The sequence below is a fragment of the Delphinapterus leucas genome, chromosome 18 (genome assembly GCF_059928025.1).
Source record: "Delphinapterus leucas isolate spDelLeu-1000000601 "Yukka" chromosome 18, BTC_Dleu_Yukka2, whole genome shotgun sequence".
NCBI classification, from domain to species: Eukaryota; Metazoa; Chordata; class Mammalia; order Artiodactyla; family Monodontidae; genus Delphinapterus; species Delphinapterus leucas.
Window position 1 is genome coordinate 28,405,472 of NC_143146.1, and position 20,470 is coordinate 28,425,941.

The following is a 20,470-nucleotide window of genomic DNA, read 5'->3' on the forward strand; positions in this document are numbered from 1 at the left end:
TGTATTTTATAGATGCTTTGTTACAGCCACCTCGTTGTGTCCTAACTTATCTAGAAACTGGTACTGGAAATAGGATGCTATCCAATAAAAGCCTAAAACAAGTATAAGGAATGAGGAAATGTTGCAGGCAGGAAATCTGATGACTCTTGTTATGCCATGGCCAAACATTTGGCAAAGTTCTTGTTTATTTTAGCTCCGGAACCCATGATTCTAGGAGGAGAGATTGAGAAAACTCAGGATGTTAGTACGTGTTTGCTGCTCCTTACTGCATTGAACAAGATACGATGAGAGAGATGAAGCAAGGCGTCCATTAGCCAGTCTGCAAGCATAAATGCTTAGGCATTGCACTTCTGTCCTGACTGAGACCTGCAGTCTAAGTTGCCTGGGAGTCCAGTGATTGAGGGCTTAATCAAGCTAGAAAAGCCAGCTGCAACTTTATGATGAAGAGCAGGAGACAGTAATGTTTCTCAGAAGCTGTACCAGGCCTGCCATTGAATGCTCTTCCTCAGGCAATGGGAATCAACTCAACTGCAACGATCATTTAGTTGAAGGAGAAAGGGACAGCCAAGAACAGAGGCCAGTAAATAAAAGAGGGGAAGCGGCAGATGAAAGAACTATGACCACCTGAGGCCTTTGCTAATGTTAATTTCATATGGAACTAACTAGAAGCTATTAGACTGAAGCATATTAAGTTTTTGAGCAAATTGTTCTGCTGAAAAACAAAACATAAACCAGGCTTACAGAAGTCTATGACAGTTTTCCATGTCCCTTCCCCAGTTTGCCATGCCCCTTCCCACCCTGAAGCAACCCTGGGTCCCCAGATCCATACCTCCAATGTCCACTTCAGATGTGACCATGGTGGACAGTGAACAAGAGGGTGCCTCCCAGAGAACAGACCGGATGAAACCAAGGATCCTAATACCAGAGGGGACTTTCCATAACTGATGCCCAGCAAACGTTGTTCACTGCCATGGACCACTCACTGGTCCCATTCTTCCCTTTTCTGAATGAGAGTTTTACCTGTGATTACCTCATTACCTCGTTCCTACTCCACAATTGTGTATTGGCTGGTTGGGGGATAGATCATGGCCTTTCTGTTTACGGGTCCCTGCACTGGAGGGGGTCGTATCAGGACCTGACAGAGGACACAGAGTCAACCAGAATTCCTGGCCTCTGAGCTGGATGAGTGATCAAATGGGATTTCAGGATGTACCCCTTTGAGGGGTGTGCTCTGTATATGGGAACAAAGGTGCGCTTGGATAATTGAGCAGGAAGCCGGGAGAGATTTGTAATGGATACTAGTTTTATTCTGGCTTCTTCCTTTAGTAATAGAAACCCTTCAGATTTAATTGGCACTCATGGCTAGAGATTACAGTTCATTTTCCTGTGCAATCCACCTAGCCAGGAGTCCCAATTTATTTCAAAAGGGATGCAAGTAGGAGTGTTTTGTGAAAGTTTTGTGCCACATCTTTAAAAAAAAAAGGAAGGTGGTTGTCTCCACTCTCCCTTCCATGGAGCTGGAAGGCGGAAACAATGCTGGTGAGCCTGCTTTGATCCTGGAGTAAAAGCAGCCCCTTAGGGCATGGCAGAGTAACAGGGCAGAAGGAGTCAGCAACCCTGGATTAGAGCTGCTCTGCTCACCTTTTCTGGACCACAACCTAACACAGGGCTGTCATGTGGAAGAGAAAGAAATTTCCATGTGTTTGGAACCCTTGTCTTTCTGGATTTCATTGTTTTGAAGCTTAGTCTGTATTCTAACCCCATATCTTTCATTTGACGATGTTTACATGCCCAGCATTAGTGAGCTATAGTAGGGTTTTAATAACTTAATTTATCAAAAAATAGTGTACTTTAGAGTTGTTTTAGACTTACTGTAAAATTGTGAAGATAATACAGAGTTCCCATACATCTCACACAGAGTTTCACCTATTATTAACATCCTACATTAGCATGGTAGCTTTGTCACAATTCATGAATCAATTATAAACTAAAGCCTTAGATATGAGGGTGATCTGGCTGCGACATCTGTCACCCTATTGATCGCCAGGATTGATGTGGCTGATCTTGCTGGCTAGGAAGGTGACCTCCCTCCCTCATTGCTCCATATGTGTCCCTCCCAAAACTGCCCACGTGGTCGGCCTTCCCCGATAGAGGAGGACCGTTCTTGGGTCAAGGGTCTACTAATTGCTGTGCTCCCCTGCTAGAACCTGCACACAAGATCTCAAGGTCCATTTGTAGGAGAATGTAGGGTAGCCAAACTTCCAGGACTCCAGACACATCCTAATGAGTCTGCATGTGGCAGTCTGCCTTTCTTTAAAAAAAAACAAAAAGGAAAGAAAGAAAGGAAAAGCAACACTAGAGCCTATATTTTATTCAGAATTCTTTAGTTTTGACTTAAGGTCCTTTTTTTGTTCCAGGATCTCATCCAGGAACCATTTAGTTGTCATGTCTCAGGCTCTTTTTTTGCTGTGATGGTGTCTCGGACTTTTAAATTTTTGATGCCTTTGTTAGTTTTGAGGAGTATTGTCTCCGCAATGAAGATGTGTGCTTTTCTCATGATTAGACTGGAGTTCTGGGTTTTGGGGAAGAAGGTTACAGAGATATTGTGCTATTTTTATCACATCCTATCAAGTACATGCTAGTAATACCATTAATTATTATTGACATTAATCTTGATTACCTTTCTGAGGTAGTGTTTGTCAGGACCCTCCTCCATAAAGTTACTCTTTTTTTCCTCATCCCATACTGTGGTCTGGAAGATATGCACTATGTAGCCCACACACAGGAAGTGAAGAGTTATGTTCTACCTCCTTGAGGATGGAGTAGCTATATAAATTATTTGGAATTCTGCATGGGAGATTTGTGTCTCCTCCATTATTTATTTTTTCAAATGTTTATTGATGCCAGCACAGATTCACAAATCTTTATTTTATACTTTGGGTTATAATTCAATGCTAAATTATTTATTTAGTTGCTCAAATACCAGCTTTGGCCATTGGGAGCGCTTTCAATTGACACTTATGTCCCTCTGACTTATCCACATCATTTGTGTGTACATATGTGTGTGCATGTATATGTTTGAGCACTTCCTTATTTCCTGGCACTATAAGATGCTCCGGGTTCATCTTCTGTACATCCTGCCCCAGCCCTAGAACCAGCCATTTCTCCAAGGAGTCTTGGTCACTTTTATCGGAGAATGGTATTTAAAAAATCAAGATCTGGATTCATTGCTTCTAGGCTCTGTCAGCTGACAGAGCAAGAAAATATATGTGTGTATACTAACACATGTAAATGCACATACCTTTAGATATTTCTATGTGTAACCATCTGTATCTATATTAAACTAAACACGAAATCATACTGATGTCTCTAACTCACTCATTACCACAGGGACCATACCTGTCTCTTCCCTCCTTATCTGTAACCTCCCACTCCAACGGTGAGAAATGTGGCTCCCACCAGCCACTGTCTATTTACTGAATTATTCAATTCCAGTATATATGTATGTGTAGTGGTTTCAGAATTGTTAACCTGTACTCCATGAAAAACAACTTGGTCAACTAGAATACAGTGATCTGTACAGTTGCTGTGTCTTTAGTCATACACACTCCATTCATTTCCAAAGTTACTGTTCACTCATTTTCAGAGCTACTAAGGTCAGCCCCTTTTCCCCTCACCCCCTTTACTGAGACTGTTTCATACATTTGCAATACCATTGGATCCTTTTGCAACACTCTGCATTCCATCCTGGGATCCCTTGCCCCTGAACACCTAAATGAGATTTAAAATTTGCATATATTAAGGTTCATTCTTTGTACTGCTAAGTTCTGTGGGTTTTGACAAGTGCATAGTGTCATGTATTTACCATTGCAATATACAGTATAGTTCCAGTGCACTAAAAAAATTCCCCATGTTGGGCTTCCCTGGTGGCGCAGTGGTTGAGAGTCTGCCTGCCGATGCAGGGGACACGGGTTTGTGCCCCGGTCTGGGAAGATCCCACATGCCGCGGAGCGACTAGGCCCGTGAGCCATGGCCGCTGAGCCTGCGCGTCCGGAGCCTGTGCTCCCCAACGGGAGAGGCCGCAACGGTGAGAGGCCTGTGTACCGCAAAAAAAAAAAAAAAAAAAAAATTCCCCATGCTTCACCTATTCAGGTCTTCATCTCCCCAGGCCCACTCCTCCTGAAGTCCCAGCAATCACTAATCTACTTACTGTCTCCATGGTTTTGCCTTTTCCAGAATGTCACATAAGTGGAACACATAGTATGGAGCCCTTTTCAGACTGGCTTTTTTCATTTAGCAATATGCATTTAAGAAGTATCCATGTTTCTGCAGATTTGATAGTTCATTCATTTTCATTGCTGAATATTACTCCATTGTATGGATGTACCACAGTTTTGTCAAGACATTTGTTTATTGAAGGGCCTCTTGGTTTCTTCCAGTTTTTGATGATTATAAATAGAACTGCTATAAACATTTACATGCAGCTTTTTGTATGGACATAAGTTTTCAAATTAGTTGGGTAAAAACCTAGGAGCACAATTGCTGAATTATGTGAAAGAATATGTTAAGCGTTGTAAGAAACTGCCAAACTGTCTTCCAAAGTGGCTGTACCATTTTGCATTCCCACCATCAATGAATGAGAGTTCCTGATGCTCTGCATCCTTGCCAGCAATTGGCATGCTCAGTTTTTAGCCATTCTAATAGGCATAAAGTAGTACCTTATCCATGTTTGAATTTGCATTTCCTTAATGAAAAGTGATGTTGAGTATCTTTCGTATGTTTATTTGCCATCTTCTTTGGTTAGGTGTCTGTTTAGATCTTTTGCCCATTTTTTAAAATAAGTTTTTTGTTTCCTTATTGTTTAGTTTTAAGAGTTCTTTGGTATGGAGGACAAATTCTTTATCAGATATCTACTTTGCAAATATTTTCTCCCAGTCTGTGGCTTATCTTTTCATTCTCTTAACAGTGCCTTTCACAGAGCAGAAGTTTTTAATTTTAATAAAGCTGACTGAAATTTCTTTTATAGATTGTGCTTTTGATGTTACATCCAAAAACTCTTCACCATGTTTAAGGTCATGTTGTTTTTCTCCTACTTTTTCTTCTGGAAGTTTTATGGTTTTGCATTTTACATTTAAGTCTATGACCCATTTTGAGTTAATTTTTGTAAAAGATATAAAGTCTGGGTCTAGGTACTTTTCTTTTCTTTTTTGCATATGGGTGTCCAATTATCTCAGCACCATTTGTTGAAAAGACTATTCTTTCTCCATTGAATTGTCTTCGTGCTTTTGTCAAAAATCAGTAGGCTGTATTTGTCTCAAAATAATTTTAATCTGTTCACGAAACCAACAGTAGTCAATAATATTTTAATGACACAAATTTAAAAGGCATAAATGAATTTTATGAAATGCCACCATTCATTTGATAATCTATATTTTTAATAATCCATTATGAAACAACCATGGCCTGTATCTTGCCTGCTTCTTCAACCTCATCTCTTTGTGTTCACTAATTCCAGCCTCCTGGCAATCTTTCTGTGATCTCTTTAAATCACATCAAAGCTGCACTTGCCTCAGGGACTAAACATTTTCTTGTGGGAGACTTTCAATCCAGTTTGCCTTTATGGGCCTGAAGGGTCCTTGAAGTTCATGATCTTTCCTTTTCTCTTGGGAAAGGAGATAAAATTAACAAATTGTGCCTGTCAAGAAAGTTATATCAATATCTAAATGTTCCTTTCCACCAGATACATTATTCATATTGCAACAAAGGACAAGAACATGTAACATTCATAAAATTCCTGTGGGAAGTCTCTTCTAGATCTGAAATTATGCTGCCTAATTGTTTACTGTTTCTATTTGGAAAACAGAAAGGAATTTGATCCTGAGTGCTGCCTCAAATGAGGCGAGGAAACATCATGCCTGGCCCATTGTTTCTACTTCAGGTGAACGCTGGTTCAGAAGCACCTTTGACAAAGTCACTCCTTTATCCAAGTGAGCAACTTCAGCCTGAGGACTAGGACAAAGTAGCCATTTGCTGTAACCCACCCGTTGGCAGAGAGCTGAAAGCTATCTAGGTAATATCTGAATATTGTTTTGCGTGAGGAATAGAGGAAGCTTAAAAATGCTTTGACTATTCTCTGTCTCTTGGCATCTGTGAAATTCTATCTCGTGTTTAAGAGAAGCACGGACACATTTAGCCCAGAAAGTGGTCTGATTTTGGCTGATCCTAAAACGTCTCCTCCTGGAGTGCTTTTCCCCAGCCTGGTTCCTTCTCATCATTCAGCTCTTATTTGAAATATCATCTGACAACATTATTTTTAAATACTACCCCTTGACCTAGTCGCTGCATTTTATTTCCTTCCTGGTCTTATTTACTTTCAGAAATTATTGTGTTTATTTATTTTTTGTCTTTCAAACTGTGTCTCCACCCTTCCTTTAGAATTTAAGTTCCATGAGGGCAGGAGCCTTGGTTATTTTTGTTATCACTCAGATCTGGAACACAGTTTCTCAATGAAGAGTTTTAAATTATTGGATAACAGAACAAATGAATGAGTGAATGAATGAGTGACAGTAGATTATGAACAATGCATTTTTTCCTACAGAGTCTAGAATGATTGGGCATTTCAATATATTAATGAGAAGAATGTTTCAAAGAGGCAATGAAGTTAAAATATCTTTCCCAGATGACATTTATAAGGCAATGATAATGATCAGTTTCCTCTCTTCTAGTGAAAAAACGGAAACCATTACCTAACTCAGGAGACATCTGAACATTTCAGTACTATCTCAGAAGCCATACGTCTCAAATGGCAGGACAAAGATCCAGTAAACACGATCCAGAATTCACTTTGTGTTGTGACAAAGTTAACATGCAATTCTGCAGCACATTCAAAACATTCACCAGCTCTTAGGCATCTAACAAAAGAGATAATCTAAGAATGGGGTAAGCAGCAGGAATAGATTCATAGATTCTTGCAGTGTTTGCACTGGTGGGTACAATAGCAAGCCAATGTTCTCAATCCCACATTTTAAGTAGCAGGAAATTGACCCATGAGGGAAATGGCCTATCCAAGTTAATACAGATATTTATGGGTGCCTCTGGGAACTGTTGAGTGCTATGGAATAGGTGGAATGCTAAAAACAATTTATTTACATTGTACCAAATAACCAGTATATTCAGTAGTAACAACTACAACAACAAAAAAATCAACATCATCATGGTAAGTTTGCCTCTACGTAGACCAAACGGTCACTTGTTTTGGTAGAGCTCTGAATCAAGCTGAATAGGAAAATGTTCCAAACACTCATGATTTTCTATCATAGTAAACAAGTCAGAGAGTGCCCCAGCAGTGAGAACTGGACTGTCTCATCACTCCTATCTAATTATAGGAGTGATTGCAATCAAACAATTAAGGATGCATAGATTACTTCTTGAATAAATTTTTATTTCTTGGCCTTAGTAAAAGAAAAAAGGTTTTTAACAAATTCTATTTCCAAGATTACTAGATATATCTTTGTTTTGCTTTTTGGAAGGATACTCTCATAGTGGAGCGATTAATTATTTTTTAGAGACATCTCTTCATTTGTAATAGAGTTCAGGGCCTGGTATTCTGAGATTTAGGCAGTTGTGTCCAGGAAAAGTATGCCAATCATAGCATAATTAGTTAGCTGCAAAAAAAAAAAAAATGAGATCTTACGAACTGTTTTAGGAATCTGTCATTCCTATGGTGCAAGTAATCCCAGACATGATGAGGCAGACTTGGTAAATCAGAAGCCCTTCTCTCTCCACTCTGTATTTATTCCATTTTTACAACAGCTTTTGGTTTAATTTAATACATTATTGTAGAAGAAAGGGTCCATTAAACAACTACAGAAAAGTGAGAATTACGTTCCTTTTAGGTTTTTTTTTTAAATTAAGCATTCAACAGTAGAATCCTTTAAAAATGATATTCAAATGATTTTTAATTACTACAAAGGCATTGAGATGTTAATACACTTTATATGAAAGGGAGGGATACTATTTCATTCGTCTTTTCCTGCCACAAATTCCAACTCTAAGAAAATTATTTCTTTTGATCCAGTCTGATAGCATGTAATAAGAGAACAATAAAACATATGGCTCAATTACCACCGCTTCTCATCAAGCATGAATTAATGAATATCAAATTATTATTAATTGTTTTTTCTGGCTCCCTCTCCATAAGACAATGATTACACATTTCTGTATTTTAATAAGCATTAGTGTTTAACACTTTGTGGACCAGTGTCTAAGAGGAACAGATGCTTGAAATCATTATACAGAAGAATAACTCTACATTTATCAACATTTAGAAAATACATGATAATCTTTTAATCTCCCTAGTTTGTCAGTTTTTTACAACTGCCTTAAACTCCCTTAGAATTCCACCCTCTCTCAATGTTCCATATGCTTTCCTTTGAGAAGCAATTGCTATGTGCATATAAAGTAGTTTATAAGTGCAATGTCTCAATTTTAATAATAATAATAGTTCCTCACAAGATTACTGAATTTTCAATTCCTTAAGAAAAAGCTCTTTAAAAATCAAAGTTATAGATTGAGCAGTTAAAAAATTACTTTAAGCAGCATGGCACAGAATATAATAAATTATGATCATATAACTGACATATCAATGTCAGTGAGTAATATTTATAGACACTGTACAAGAAGATTCTGTATAACTGACAGTTCATTTATTTTTATAAGCCATCTGTAAATATAAAGTGCTATGTAATAGGAATAGATATAGCATGCGAAAGAACATGTCTTTGTAGTCCATAACCTTCATTATTTCTCATAGATCATTTATGAATCCAGATTTTGAAATGCATGCAAAGAAAACCTGACAAATTACGTAAACACCATGTCATATGATTTTACCCATTACCCATAAATGCAGGTCTTTCTGTTTTTAAAACACATTCTATAAAACTTGTATCAGTGATAAACTGAAGGATGATACCAAGGTTAAATTGTTCAGATATCCTATCTAGTTCAATAGGCCTAACAAACACAGATTCAGGTATGTTTCTAAAGAGCAAACAAAAACTTGCTTTAGAATCTGATAATTTTGGAGCAGAAAGCGACCTTAGAAATCATTTTGTCCATTGGCCCTCATGTTACAGATAATAGCACAGAAATCTGAAAGGTTTAAGTGATTTTCTGAGGTCCATACAACTTTATACGTTAACATCTTTCTGCCAAACTTTATCTTTCTGCCAAAATTTCTATCAACATTACTTTTGTACATAAGTGAAACATATCTTGCTCCCATGACAGTTTTATCAAGACTTCAATAACATCTGTAAATCCAAATTCTTAGGGAAACAAAGGTGAGAAGATGGTAAATTTGTCTATAATGGAAACCGTGACACACAGCCTAATACTGAGCAGAGATGGACCTGGTGAAGGCTGGCAATGCTCACTGCCATCAGAAGCATGCTTCCTTTGACACTGGGTGCTAGAACCACTTGAATTTTTGATCTCTAAATCTAACCAGATACCAGATGGTTCCCTTTATGTATGTGACCTTAGTGGAGGCAATTAGGTTATTTATGCAATAGCAGAGTTGTTAATTCTATACCAGAGTCAATCTTTGGTGTAAAAGCTTTTCTAGATTATATGTTCTTACAATAAAAATTTTAACTCCTTAGTGAATGCTTTCATCTTGATTTTCATGTGCCAGAATTACTGAATCCACTTTGCTGAAAAATTTAAAGAAAATAAGTTAGATATACAAATTCAGTACAAAAATAAGACTATAACTAAAGTTCTAAAAATAAATAATTACTCATCAAGGGGGTAGTGGTGGGTTAAGCATTTTACTTTCACCTCCTACTGCATTCTTCACTGCGGCATGGCTTCTCGCCATACCATGAACACAAAGTACCAATGCCCTGTACTCATATTTATGACATGCCTGAGAGTCATGTCTTGACAACTTATATACTATAAAAATGCACACCGGGAAGAAAACACAAAGACTTCTGAGTGTTTTGGTAACCACATCTCCTAAACCGTATCATGGACTCCCGGGACTGAAAGTTTTAGAGCTGCACCATGCACATCAAGGCCCCTTGATGTAACAATGGATCCTGATAAGGCTGCTCGATTAGGAAAAAAAAAAAGAAATATGAGAACTGGCTGGGGAAAGCAGAAAATAGAAGGCAAAGCATGAATATAATTAGCTTTGTTCTTGTCATTGATTCTGCAGCCTGATGGAACATGGCTTTCTGAATATTTTTCAGAGTATTTTCCAGATGTAGCCTCTCAGTACCTCATTAATATCACACATTTGTCTTTAAATTCCATATTTTGGATCCTGTGTAAAAATCGCAAATGCTCCTTTTTCATTCACCACCAGCAGGCAACTTGCCTTTCACACAGTGCCGTTGACCAGCTCCCCAATATCATCATGGTTATTCTACCTACTTACTATTGAAGCAAAAATTAAATGTTGATACTAGCTTTACAATGAAGTTTCATAGGATTTTATATTGCTAGCTTACTGTGCACTGTACACATCTTTTAAATCAACTTTTACAGCTTTCATGCTAAGCTTATTGAAAATATAAGTTAAAAATGCAGACCCTTAATGTTTCTTCTCACAACATTTATGCTAATTAGGTATCCAAATTATAGTAAAGTTGGTCTTAAAGGTAAAAAAAAATACTCAAATGTTATATGCAATATAGAATTGTACACCATTAACTCTAAATTTTCCGTTTAAAAATAACATTAATATAGAATTGTACACCATTAACTCTAAATTTTCTGTTTAAAAATAACATTAAAAGGCATTTAGTATAATAACCAAATTACGTTTAAAAAAAGTATATTCCAGTGCAAATGCAAAGGTCATTCACAGAAATGCACTTCAACTTCACCGATCAGTAGAGCAAAGAAAATCTGATTTTGTTTGGAAAAAATGGAAAATTTCCTAAAATAAATGACTTTTGCTTAGTTGTATCTATGTCTGGTCTGACATAAGAAGAAAATATAAATGTTGACTGATTTTTATACCATAAAGTGAAATGCCACCATGTTATCTGCAGCTGAACTTTTAATATAATTAAGAAAATACTTTTTGGTTTTGAGATCTTTCATCAATATTAAAAGTTCATTAATGTTAGTGATGGTTCCTTACAGAGCTTAACACTTACCTACAACTTGAGAGTAGCAAGATTCACAATGTATTTTCTGTTTATAAATCCAAACATTGTCACCAGCTTGTAGGTTTTCCAAAGGTTGTTTGCATATTTCACACTAAACAGAATGTATAAAGTTTACATTATATATGAAGTTTAGATTCTTGGCGTAACAGGATTAAAAAAAAAAAAAAAAACTTTTGGGGGCTTCACTGGTGGCGCAGTGGTTAAGAGTCTGCCTGCCGATACAGGGCACACGGGTTCGTGCCCCGGTCCGGGAGGATCCCACATGCCGCAGAGCGGCTGGGCCTGTGAGTCATGGCCGCTGAGCCTGCGCGTCCGGAGCCTGTGCTCCGCAAAGGGAGACGCCACAACAGTGAGAGGCCCGCGTACCGCAAAACAAAACAAAAAAAACAAACAAAACTTTTACTTTATTCAGTACCATCCTTCATAGCAACACTCAGATGAAGCCTCAAGAGAACCCAGAGGGAAAATAAGAGTATACTTACTTGTCTGTGATCCACACACTGAACTTTTCAAATAAATCCTCTCATAAACCTCTCTACTATGGAGATGTGCATTTCAGGGCATATATACCACTGAAGTCTCTACGTAACTCACAACAGAGTAGATATACATTTTCAGAAATTGGTTATGCCAAAGACAAGATCACCACTGGATATCGCAAACAAAAACACAAAGTGCATTTATTGTTTGCTTACTAAGGGAGAGCTATGCTGTCCGGGTATAGCGTCATTGAGCAAAACGAACTTCTGATCCTATGCAGGGTTTAGGGGGAAGTTTGTTTCAAGTTGTGTTGGTTAAAGAGGAAGGAAAGGGTTGACATCTGCCTTAGACCTGTGCTCACTGGAGCAAGTTCACTGCCAACTGGCTGACTTTCAAGTTCACTGACGCAAATTGTCATAGATCAGTTTGACATGTTTAAGCCAGTTCAGATGGTTCTCTATTATTATGGCTATAGAATAATCTGTCTTTTCCTAGGAGTGTGGGGACATTTTTATTCTCAGTAGTATTTTATAATTAAATTGAAAATGGAAATAAATCATCCAAAATATAATAAATGGAAATTATTCCTATTTACCAAAAGCAATAATCAGGAGAATTTTCTTCTTTTAAAAAACTTTCTGCATAATAATTTTAAATGAGGAGCTATAGACTAACTTTTGTTTCATCGAGTAAACTTAATAATTAAAAGGAAATTTTACTGTCATAATTAAATAATTATGAAATTTTCAGATTACATTTTATATAGAATTCTATATATGATGTCCTTTTGGATTTTGTTTGCTCAAAATGAGGCATCATATTTCTTCTTGCTTTGTGTCACTTTCTGAAGCTAATTTAAGGAGAAGCAATCAATTGTCAAAGTATTACATCTACTTAACTGAATTAGATAATTTGTATCAGTCATAGAATATCAGCACTAGAAGGGACCCATAGATTTAGGCTGTGGTTCTTAAACTGGCTGCCTGTTAGATCTATCTAAGGAGATTGTAAAAATACCAATGCCCAGCAGTCATCTCTAAGATTCTTGATGTAATTGGGGCTGGTCCCAAGCATTCTATTTTTCTCCTAATCTCCCCAGACAATTATAATATGCATCCAGGGTTGGAAACCACTGGTCTAATCAGCTACTTCATTTTACAGATGAGGAAACTGAGGCTAAGCTAATTTAGATGATGTCCAAAGTCACATGGCCTCAATTAGTGTCAGTTAGAACTCCAGCTCAAGTCTTCAGGTTCCTAGTTAAGTGCTCACCCAGTTACACCAAAATCTATATTGTTCACCTACGGAATGTTTTTGTGAAAAGTAAAAGAAATAGCATATAAAAACACAAACTGTGACGTATTCTACTTTGTACGCTTTATTATTTTACTAAGCCACATTTAATTAGAATTAATCATGCTCTCAAAAGCAGACTGAGTTTCAACTATTGTTAAGCCCATTGGTCCTGATTTCATAACGTAAGGAGATGCTAGCTTTCTTCTCAACAATTTGTTTGGCTTTTCAGATTTCATTATATATTTTATGTAATGCATGATTTATGAAAATGCTGCAAAAACTTTTCTAAAGAGAACAAGTGTTTATCTTTTTACAGATTTCAATCTGTAGGGTCAGAGTTATAAATGTGTCAATAATCAACTTTTAATCCTAAAGCCAAGAGAGTAATTATAAACCTTGGAGGTTTAGGCTGTAGAACTCTGAGAAATGTTTAAATAGTGCATTATTAATGTGCATGACAGTGTTTCTGAAAGCTTTAACTTCATCGCATATATTTCATTAAATAATTATTTTTATTCCAATCATTATGCAATTTTATATTGCGTTAAATGCAATAAACATAGCCTTACCTTGAAGCAAGTGGAATGGCAGCAAATTTGTAATTCATTTAAAATCATCTTAGCTTCTGTGCCCAAGGGTTTTCGACAGTAAGTGCACATATCCATTTCAATGACAGACCTATAGAGATGTAAGCAATTAAAAATAAATTTGTCATGATGCAAAAGACAGATGTATTCCCCATAAAGTCGTATGGAAATGATATGTTAATTTTGTTGATACTGTAGTAAATTGTGTAAAAATCAAGGAAAGCTGAGGATTTACTTATCCTAGGATAGCAGGATAAATGATTGATTCTTCTAGTTATTTCAAAATGATATCAAAGAATTAACATGAAGGAAAGTCTCAGATTATTAATTCATTAGCAATCAAAAGTGCATCTGGGCAGGACAAAGATGTTCACAGTTTTCTAACTGAACTAGATCATAAGTACCCCTTGAAGCTAGAAGAGGGTTTTGAATTATTAATGTACTTATATCATAGAAAATTTATGCTGCAGATTAATATAAAAATTTAACTCTCAAAACATTCAATAGGACAAAAATAGAAATCCATTCAAGAATGTGTTGGTGAATTCACAAATGATGGATAACCTAGATTCTAGGGTCTAGAGTCACTATAACGCTCCCTTATGCCACTTCTCTTGGTGTCATTGTAAGACTCAGAATATTGGGGGCCCTTTCATGACAAAAATTCTCCAATATGATATAATCTCACCACAAATTTGATGGGGAAAAAAGAGCTTTGCTATTTACTTTGGAAAAATAATGTTCAATAATAAATAAATGATCAGCAAGTCCAAAAGACCTTGGGTCACGCCAGAGTCTTAAGAAAGACCAATAACTACTTGATTCTTTTCCATTTGGAAGGTCTTAGGACAGTGTCAATTAGCACCTTGCAGAGTTTACTAGTCTCAGGGTGTTAGCAAACAAGCCTGAAATTTCCAAAGTAGGATACATACCGGGGTGGTGAAATAAAAACAGCTAATACTTGGGCTTCCCTGGTGGCACAGTGGTTGAGAGTCCGCCTGCCAATGGAGGGGACACGGGTTCGTGCCCCGGTCCGGGAAGATCCCACATGCCGTGGAGCGGCTGGGCCTGTGAGCCATGGCCGCTAAGCCTGTGCGTCCGGAGCCTGTGCTCCACAATGGGAGAGGCCACAACAGTGAGAGGCCCACGTACCACACACACACACACACACACACACAAAAATAGCTAATACTTAATAGTGCTAATATACTTAATATGTGCAGTGCATTTTCCACACACTTTGCTTATATGAACTCGTTTATTCTTCATAACATCTCTGAGAAGCAGGTACTCTTATTTTTATCATTATTTTACAGAAGAGAAAGCTGAGGCACAGAAGGGTAAGTCATGCAGCCAGTGAGTGGCAGAGGCGGGATCTGAATGAAGGCAGAGCGGCCACAGAGCCCTATGCTACCTCTGGGCCTGCTTGTGAGATTGACTGGGCTCGCTGGGTTAGAAAGAACTAGTCATGCCCAGAAACCACAATCGATCCTGTCATCGAGTGCAGGACTAGAAGCAGAGAGGAGGGAAAGTTGAGGGGAGGAGGGGGTAAGAGAGGAAAGGGATTGGAGTAAATAAAGCCTTGTTTCATTTTATACTCTCAGTCATTCTAGTAATCTCTTCTTCCCTTATGTACATAAATAAATATTTCCTTCTTTCAATGATCTCTCTAGGTACTTGCTTACATATTCAGGGCAAATAGTTTCCTATGCATTTTTCACATATATGCATACGTAGGTACCCACACACTTAAATTTCCCATGTTAGACTGTAAGCACTTCCAGAGTAAAAACTGCCACTCTCTAGCATTCTTCCATTCCAGAGACACTGAGACAGGAGCTGGGAATATAAAGAAGAGTGAGAGAGTCTCCTCCAATGAGAAGCCTTCTTTCCACTAGGGTAGCCAGGTGTGTGATTGGATGGTCACCACATATTTATGGATGTGTGAAAAGAGTTAGGAGAGCACAGCCAGTGGAGCAGCTTATCCCTGGGGTGAAGCAGGAAAGGCTTGTCAGCATAAGTGCCATCTGAGTTAAAGCTTGAGGGTGAAGGAGCTCTCAAGGGGAGCCCAGTGAGGTGGGGAGGGGCGTGATGGAGGGGTTCCAAGCAGAGTGAACAGGATGTACCAAGGTGCCACACAATGAGGGTGGCTGCAGTGATTGAACATCAGTCAATATTCAGCAGGATCAGATTCTGAAGGCCCATAAATCATGTACAGAGGAATTTGGTATTTACCTTGTAAAGGGGCACTGGTCACGTTATGGGATTGATGTGCTTAGGTAAGAACTGTGGGGATGCAGCTAATTTCACACAATGATCAACAGAAAAAGTTTGCTGGACTAACCAGTTTTAACGGAGAATTGACTTTTGCTCTGATGACTAAAAGAATTTCAAGGATCACTTGAGGAACAGGAGGGAAATTCTTCACTTTGAGAGCAACACTTTAATGTAGAATGCTTTTCTTCCTTAACAATAAAAATATGAGCCCAGGGAAAGCTCTGGTGTTGGTGTTATCCTTATTAAGATCATACTTAGTCAGGAATTCTCTGGTGTTCCAGTGGCTAGGACTCCATGCTCTTACTGCCAGGGACCTGGGTTTGATCCCTGGTCAGGGAACAAAGCTGTGCCTTGTGACCAAAAAAAAAAACAAAGATCATACTTAGTCAAAGATCTTTTCAGAGCGTTATGAAAAACCTAGCTCTGGTGTTTTGGTTATCTAAGCAATACTTGTGGTGCTCCTATAGTCACATCAAAGAGGTGTGACTTAAAGGCAAGACACTAAGAAGAGCCTTGGTAATAGAAGATCTTAACAAAAGTGACAAAAAGAGGATGTAATTCTGATGCCTGGCCCACCTATGTTTCCCTTAGTAAATGGAACATAGGTTTGTTTATTCAGGAATAATTTATTGAGTATCTGTTAGGTGCCAAGGACTGCGTTACAAGCTGAGGCTGTGCATAAAAATAAGATATGGGGGCTTCCCTGGTGGCGCAGTGGTTGAGAGTCCGCCTGCCAATGCAGGGGACACGGGTTCGTGCTCCGGTCCGGGAAGATCCCACATGCCACGGAGCGGCTGGGCCCGTGAGCCATGGCCGCTGAGCCTGCGCGTCCGGAGCCTGTGCTCCGCAACGGGAGAGGCCACAGCGGTGAGAGGCCCGCGTACCGCAAAAAAAAAAAAAAAAAAAAAAAGATATGTCGTGACCCTCAGTGAGCCATATTTCCACCCCCTGCAATAAAGAAATACCTTCCATAGAATACCGGACATTTGCATTAAGCTGGTTTCCAGTGGTTGGACTGAAATGCTAATTATTTTTATTTCCTCCGCTGGAAGTCTGCAGGCCACAGTCTCAGGAGTGTCACCTATTTACCCGACTGAGCATAAAATGGTAAAAGAGAGTAATCAAGAGCAAAAGCCTGAGGTCAGTTTACCGGCACTAAATTGATGCTCACCCTAACCTCCTTCCTGGGCCTAGTGGGTCACAGCGGCACATCCACGCAGCTGTTTGTAAGGTGAGCTGGCTTTGGAAAACCGCAAGGAGGGAGGGCTGAGGGCACGGTCTAGGGATGCAATGAAGCCTGGATGCTAATAATGTGGCAGTACTGGGGACTCCTGGGATCACCAACAGCAGAGACACTTGCCTGGGAGGCAGCTGTAAGGCACAGAAAGCTCTACTGGAATAAAGTACATCAAAATCAAAGAACAACAGCCAGGAAGTCAAGGAGCAAATTCCTAGATGCAGAGGTTGCTGTTCTTTGTTCCACTCATACAATCACCAATATAACCGCTGTCAGGAATGTCATCTCCAAGTTCAATGGACTACAAGAATGTGTACATATATATTTCAGTGCTATATACATAATGAAGATATGTAAATATATATTATATATAAATACATATACACATACATAATAAAATGTATATTTATAAAGTATGTACACACATATATATTATCTATAATATATAAAAATACATATGTTTATATGTGTGTGTATATACTTTTATGTACGGAAATACAGACATACTCACCTATCTGAAGTCGAATAAATGGTTTGTATGTATTTTCCAGAGATACTCTCCTGATATCTATCCTTTGGTGATTTACTAGAAACAAACACATATGGACATGTGAGAATTGGGCTATTCCCCTAATATTGAAGTATATACCTCTATGCAGGCAAGGAAGCACACACACACCCACTCACACAGCCTCATTATTATTATTCTTTGGGATGTTACAAGCCAGGACAATGTGCTGACTCTTTTTTTTTTTTTAAATCTGGAGAAGTATTGATATGCAAGAAACCTCCAAGTTGACATAAGTTGACATATTCACCAAGATAAATAAAGAATGGGGCAAGGAGAGTGCAAGAACAAGTGTAAGCAGGAAAAGCAGTTATTGTTTTTCATGAAGTTTATACTTGCACCTCCCTTATTTTTACTAAAAGAAAGCTATCTGTAGCCTCACATAAAGAATATACACAAAGCACGAGCCAGTGCAGGCAAATATAGACAGACACCATTCACGTAGAGAAACACTCCTGAACTTTTAGAGAAAGCTTTGGAAGTTTTTATATTTGCTTGAAAACATCCAGGAATCATTTAGAATGAAAGCAAAAATATTGTAACTTTTAAAAGTCCTCCTTGTTCCCTTTCTGCTCCAGTTTGTAAACGTCACTTTCTCCTGGAGACAAATGAAGTTTGCAGTGCACTAACCAGCTGACTGTCCATAAATGCTTCCCCAGTACCTACACTACCTGGGAGCATATTAGGACCAGAAGCAATATGTTCCTATTATTTCATACAGTGAAGGATAACTCCATAGCCCTCACTTGGGATTTTTTAATGAGAAATCCTTCTCTCCCTCCAAACTGCCCATAGGCAGACTGCTGTTAGAAATAGAATCTACTTTACGGAACACATAGCCCACAATGCCAAATAAAAGTTTGCACATATTTATGCCTGATACATATAAAATTATTCCCATTTTATTGGTCAGAAAATTGGGACTTGAATTGAGACAGAAAACTGAAGTTAAGTAGTTTTGCTGAGGCCACATAGTCAGTAAATGACAAACTAAGATTCAATCCCAACTCTGATTCTAGGGCCTCTGGTCTAATACACACTGCACTGTCGGTGTAGATTTTAGGGAGAATTGGATTAAGCAGCAAAATCAAAGTTGAGGTTGCATTTTACAAGGTAACTTACTTTGGGGTTTGAGGAATCCCTTTTGGGGGGAAGGTTGCTCAAATCGAATGCACCTCGAATTTCTGGGAGCCCCGCCCCCATACTCTGCTCTCTGGCCTCTTTGAAATGGGCGATGATTGACACACGCGTGCGTATATCCACATCTGAATGCCCCACCATTACCCTACACCACAATTAGGCCAATTCTTGTTTTTATACTCTGCAAAATCGAATGACTTGTGAATCCCTGACCTTGTTTGACATTCTCCTCAACATCCATCACATCAAGCAGCAGATTTTGTGGGCCAGAGCTTATTTACTAAAAGTTATACCCCTTATTTCAGATTAGAGGTAAACAACAGTCGATAGAACCATTTAATTAAAGTGTGACTCCAAATTAGCATAGCAATACTTGTGTAATTTTATAAAGCTTATTATGGGCGTGTATGTTTATGTGACAACTTTCAAATAACTATCCTATTATGTATACACGTGTTATATTAAAATACTTCTTAGTCCATTCAATGAAATTGTATGATTATTTGACAACTACTTAATAGTGGAAAGATTATAAAGAATTATATATTTATTTATATAAAGAACTTGATATACTCTTAAACGTTCTGCTATTTGAAAAATGCAAGCATACCCTAAAATAATGGCATTCCTTCTTAAACACAGATTATTTCAAAATTATAAAATATATATAGCAAAATACTTCAAATAAATTTCCAGTACCTATTCTCCGCATACATCCTTGTGTACACAACAGTATCCTTTGGTCCTGCATGCCTGGTTTCAGCATTGGAGCTGCAATACAAACCATTTTACTTCATGTTTAAAGTTTGTTTACAGGATAATCAAATTAACAAGGCAATTATCCAATCCAATGAAAACAATAATGCTCATATAGTCCTTCTAAACTATTACCTTTAAAATACGAATGTTAAAGTGGTATCAATCCATTTCTGCAAAATTTATTTATGTCTCCCATTTTGTCTTAACTTCCAGAAGTACCTTGGCCTACTTCCAGAATACTATTATGAAAATTGGTCACTCAATAAGTCTGTTGTAGAGCACGATGATTATTTTGAATATTCCTGTAACATGTTTTAGTGTCTATTTCTCTGATGTCCCATTCATATTTCCAAACCATTGCTTTCCCCACAAATCTCAAGCAAAAAGTGGACCTTAATTAACGATCATGATAACATCTGATTTAATGAAACCTTTAAATCTACTTAAAGAATGTCAATGCCAATGTCTCAATCATGCTTTTTTAAAAAAATATAGACTTTTTAAGGAAAAATCACAGTTTACACTCATTATTCATAATTGACAACTTACCAGTGACCAAGTTGTTTACTCAACACCTTTGTATAAGCCTGCTTAGCCACTGGTAAAATTTAAAATTTCTGCATTTCAAGGAAGGATCAGGTTGTATGTTTTCTTTAAAACACAGAAGGAGAAAAAAAAAAAAAACAGAAGGAGAATAGTCCTGTCAGTTGTTTTATAATTGACCACAGTACCTGAGCATCTTCTGTGCTTCATAAGAGTAGGCAGTGGTTCTAGAAGATGGGCTGATTAAAGCCTCAGTAGACCCACTAACTTGGCCATCTTGCCTAAGAAAGCAAATGCAAATATTTGGCACTTAAAATCAAGGCCACATAGAAGGTTTTTGCTTTATTAAAATTCTGTTCAATGAACTTTTAAAAATATACAGTGAACCTCTTTCTTG

At 37.9% G+C, this 20,470-nt stretch overlaps 1 protein-coding gene across 25 annotated transcripts in view; it reads right to left on the reverse strand.

Annotated features, from left to right (window-relative positions):
* SCEL (sciellin) overlaps positions 1-20,470 on the reverse strand; it is a 140,268-nt gene that overhangs the window by 1,318 nt on the left and 118,480 nt on the right. For 15 of the 25 annotated variants that reach the window (XM_089899240.1, XM_089899258.1, XM_089899255.1 and 12 more), the window contains 5 exons: positions 20,262-20,354; positions 19,471-19,542; positions 17,575-17,649; positions 13,532-13,640; positions 11,175-11,277 (listed from right to left, as the gene is read on the reverse strand). In XM_089899240.1, the coding sequence (XP_089755366.1) occupies positions 11,175-11,277; positions 13,532-13,640; positions 17,575-17,649; positions 19,471-19,542; positions 20,262-20,354 (452 nt within the window). Of the gene's footprint in view, positions 1-5,413; positions 5,663-7,424; positions 9,717-11,174; positions 11,278-13,531; positions 13,641-16,997; positions 17,198-17,574; positions 17,650-19,470; positions 19,543-20,261; positions 20,355-20,470 lie in introns of those variants that run through there. The other 10 variants (XM_089899249.1, XM_089899253.1, XM_089899254.1 and 7 more) reach the window with 8 other exon arrangements.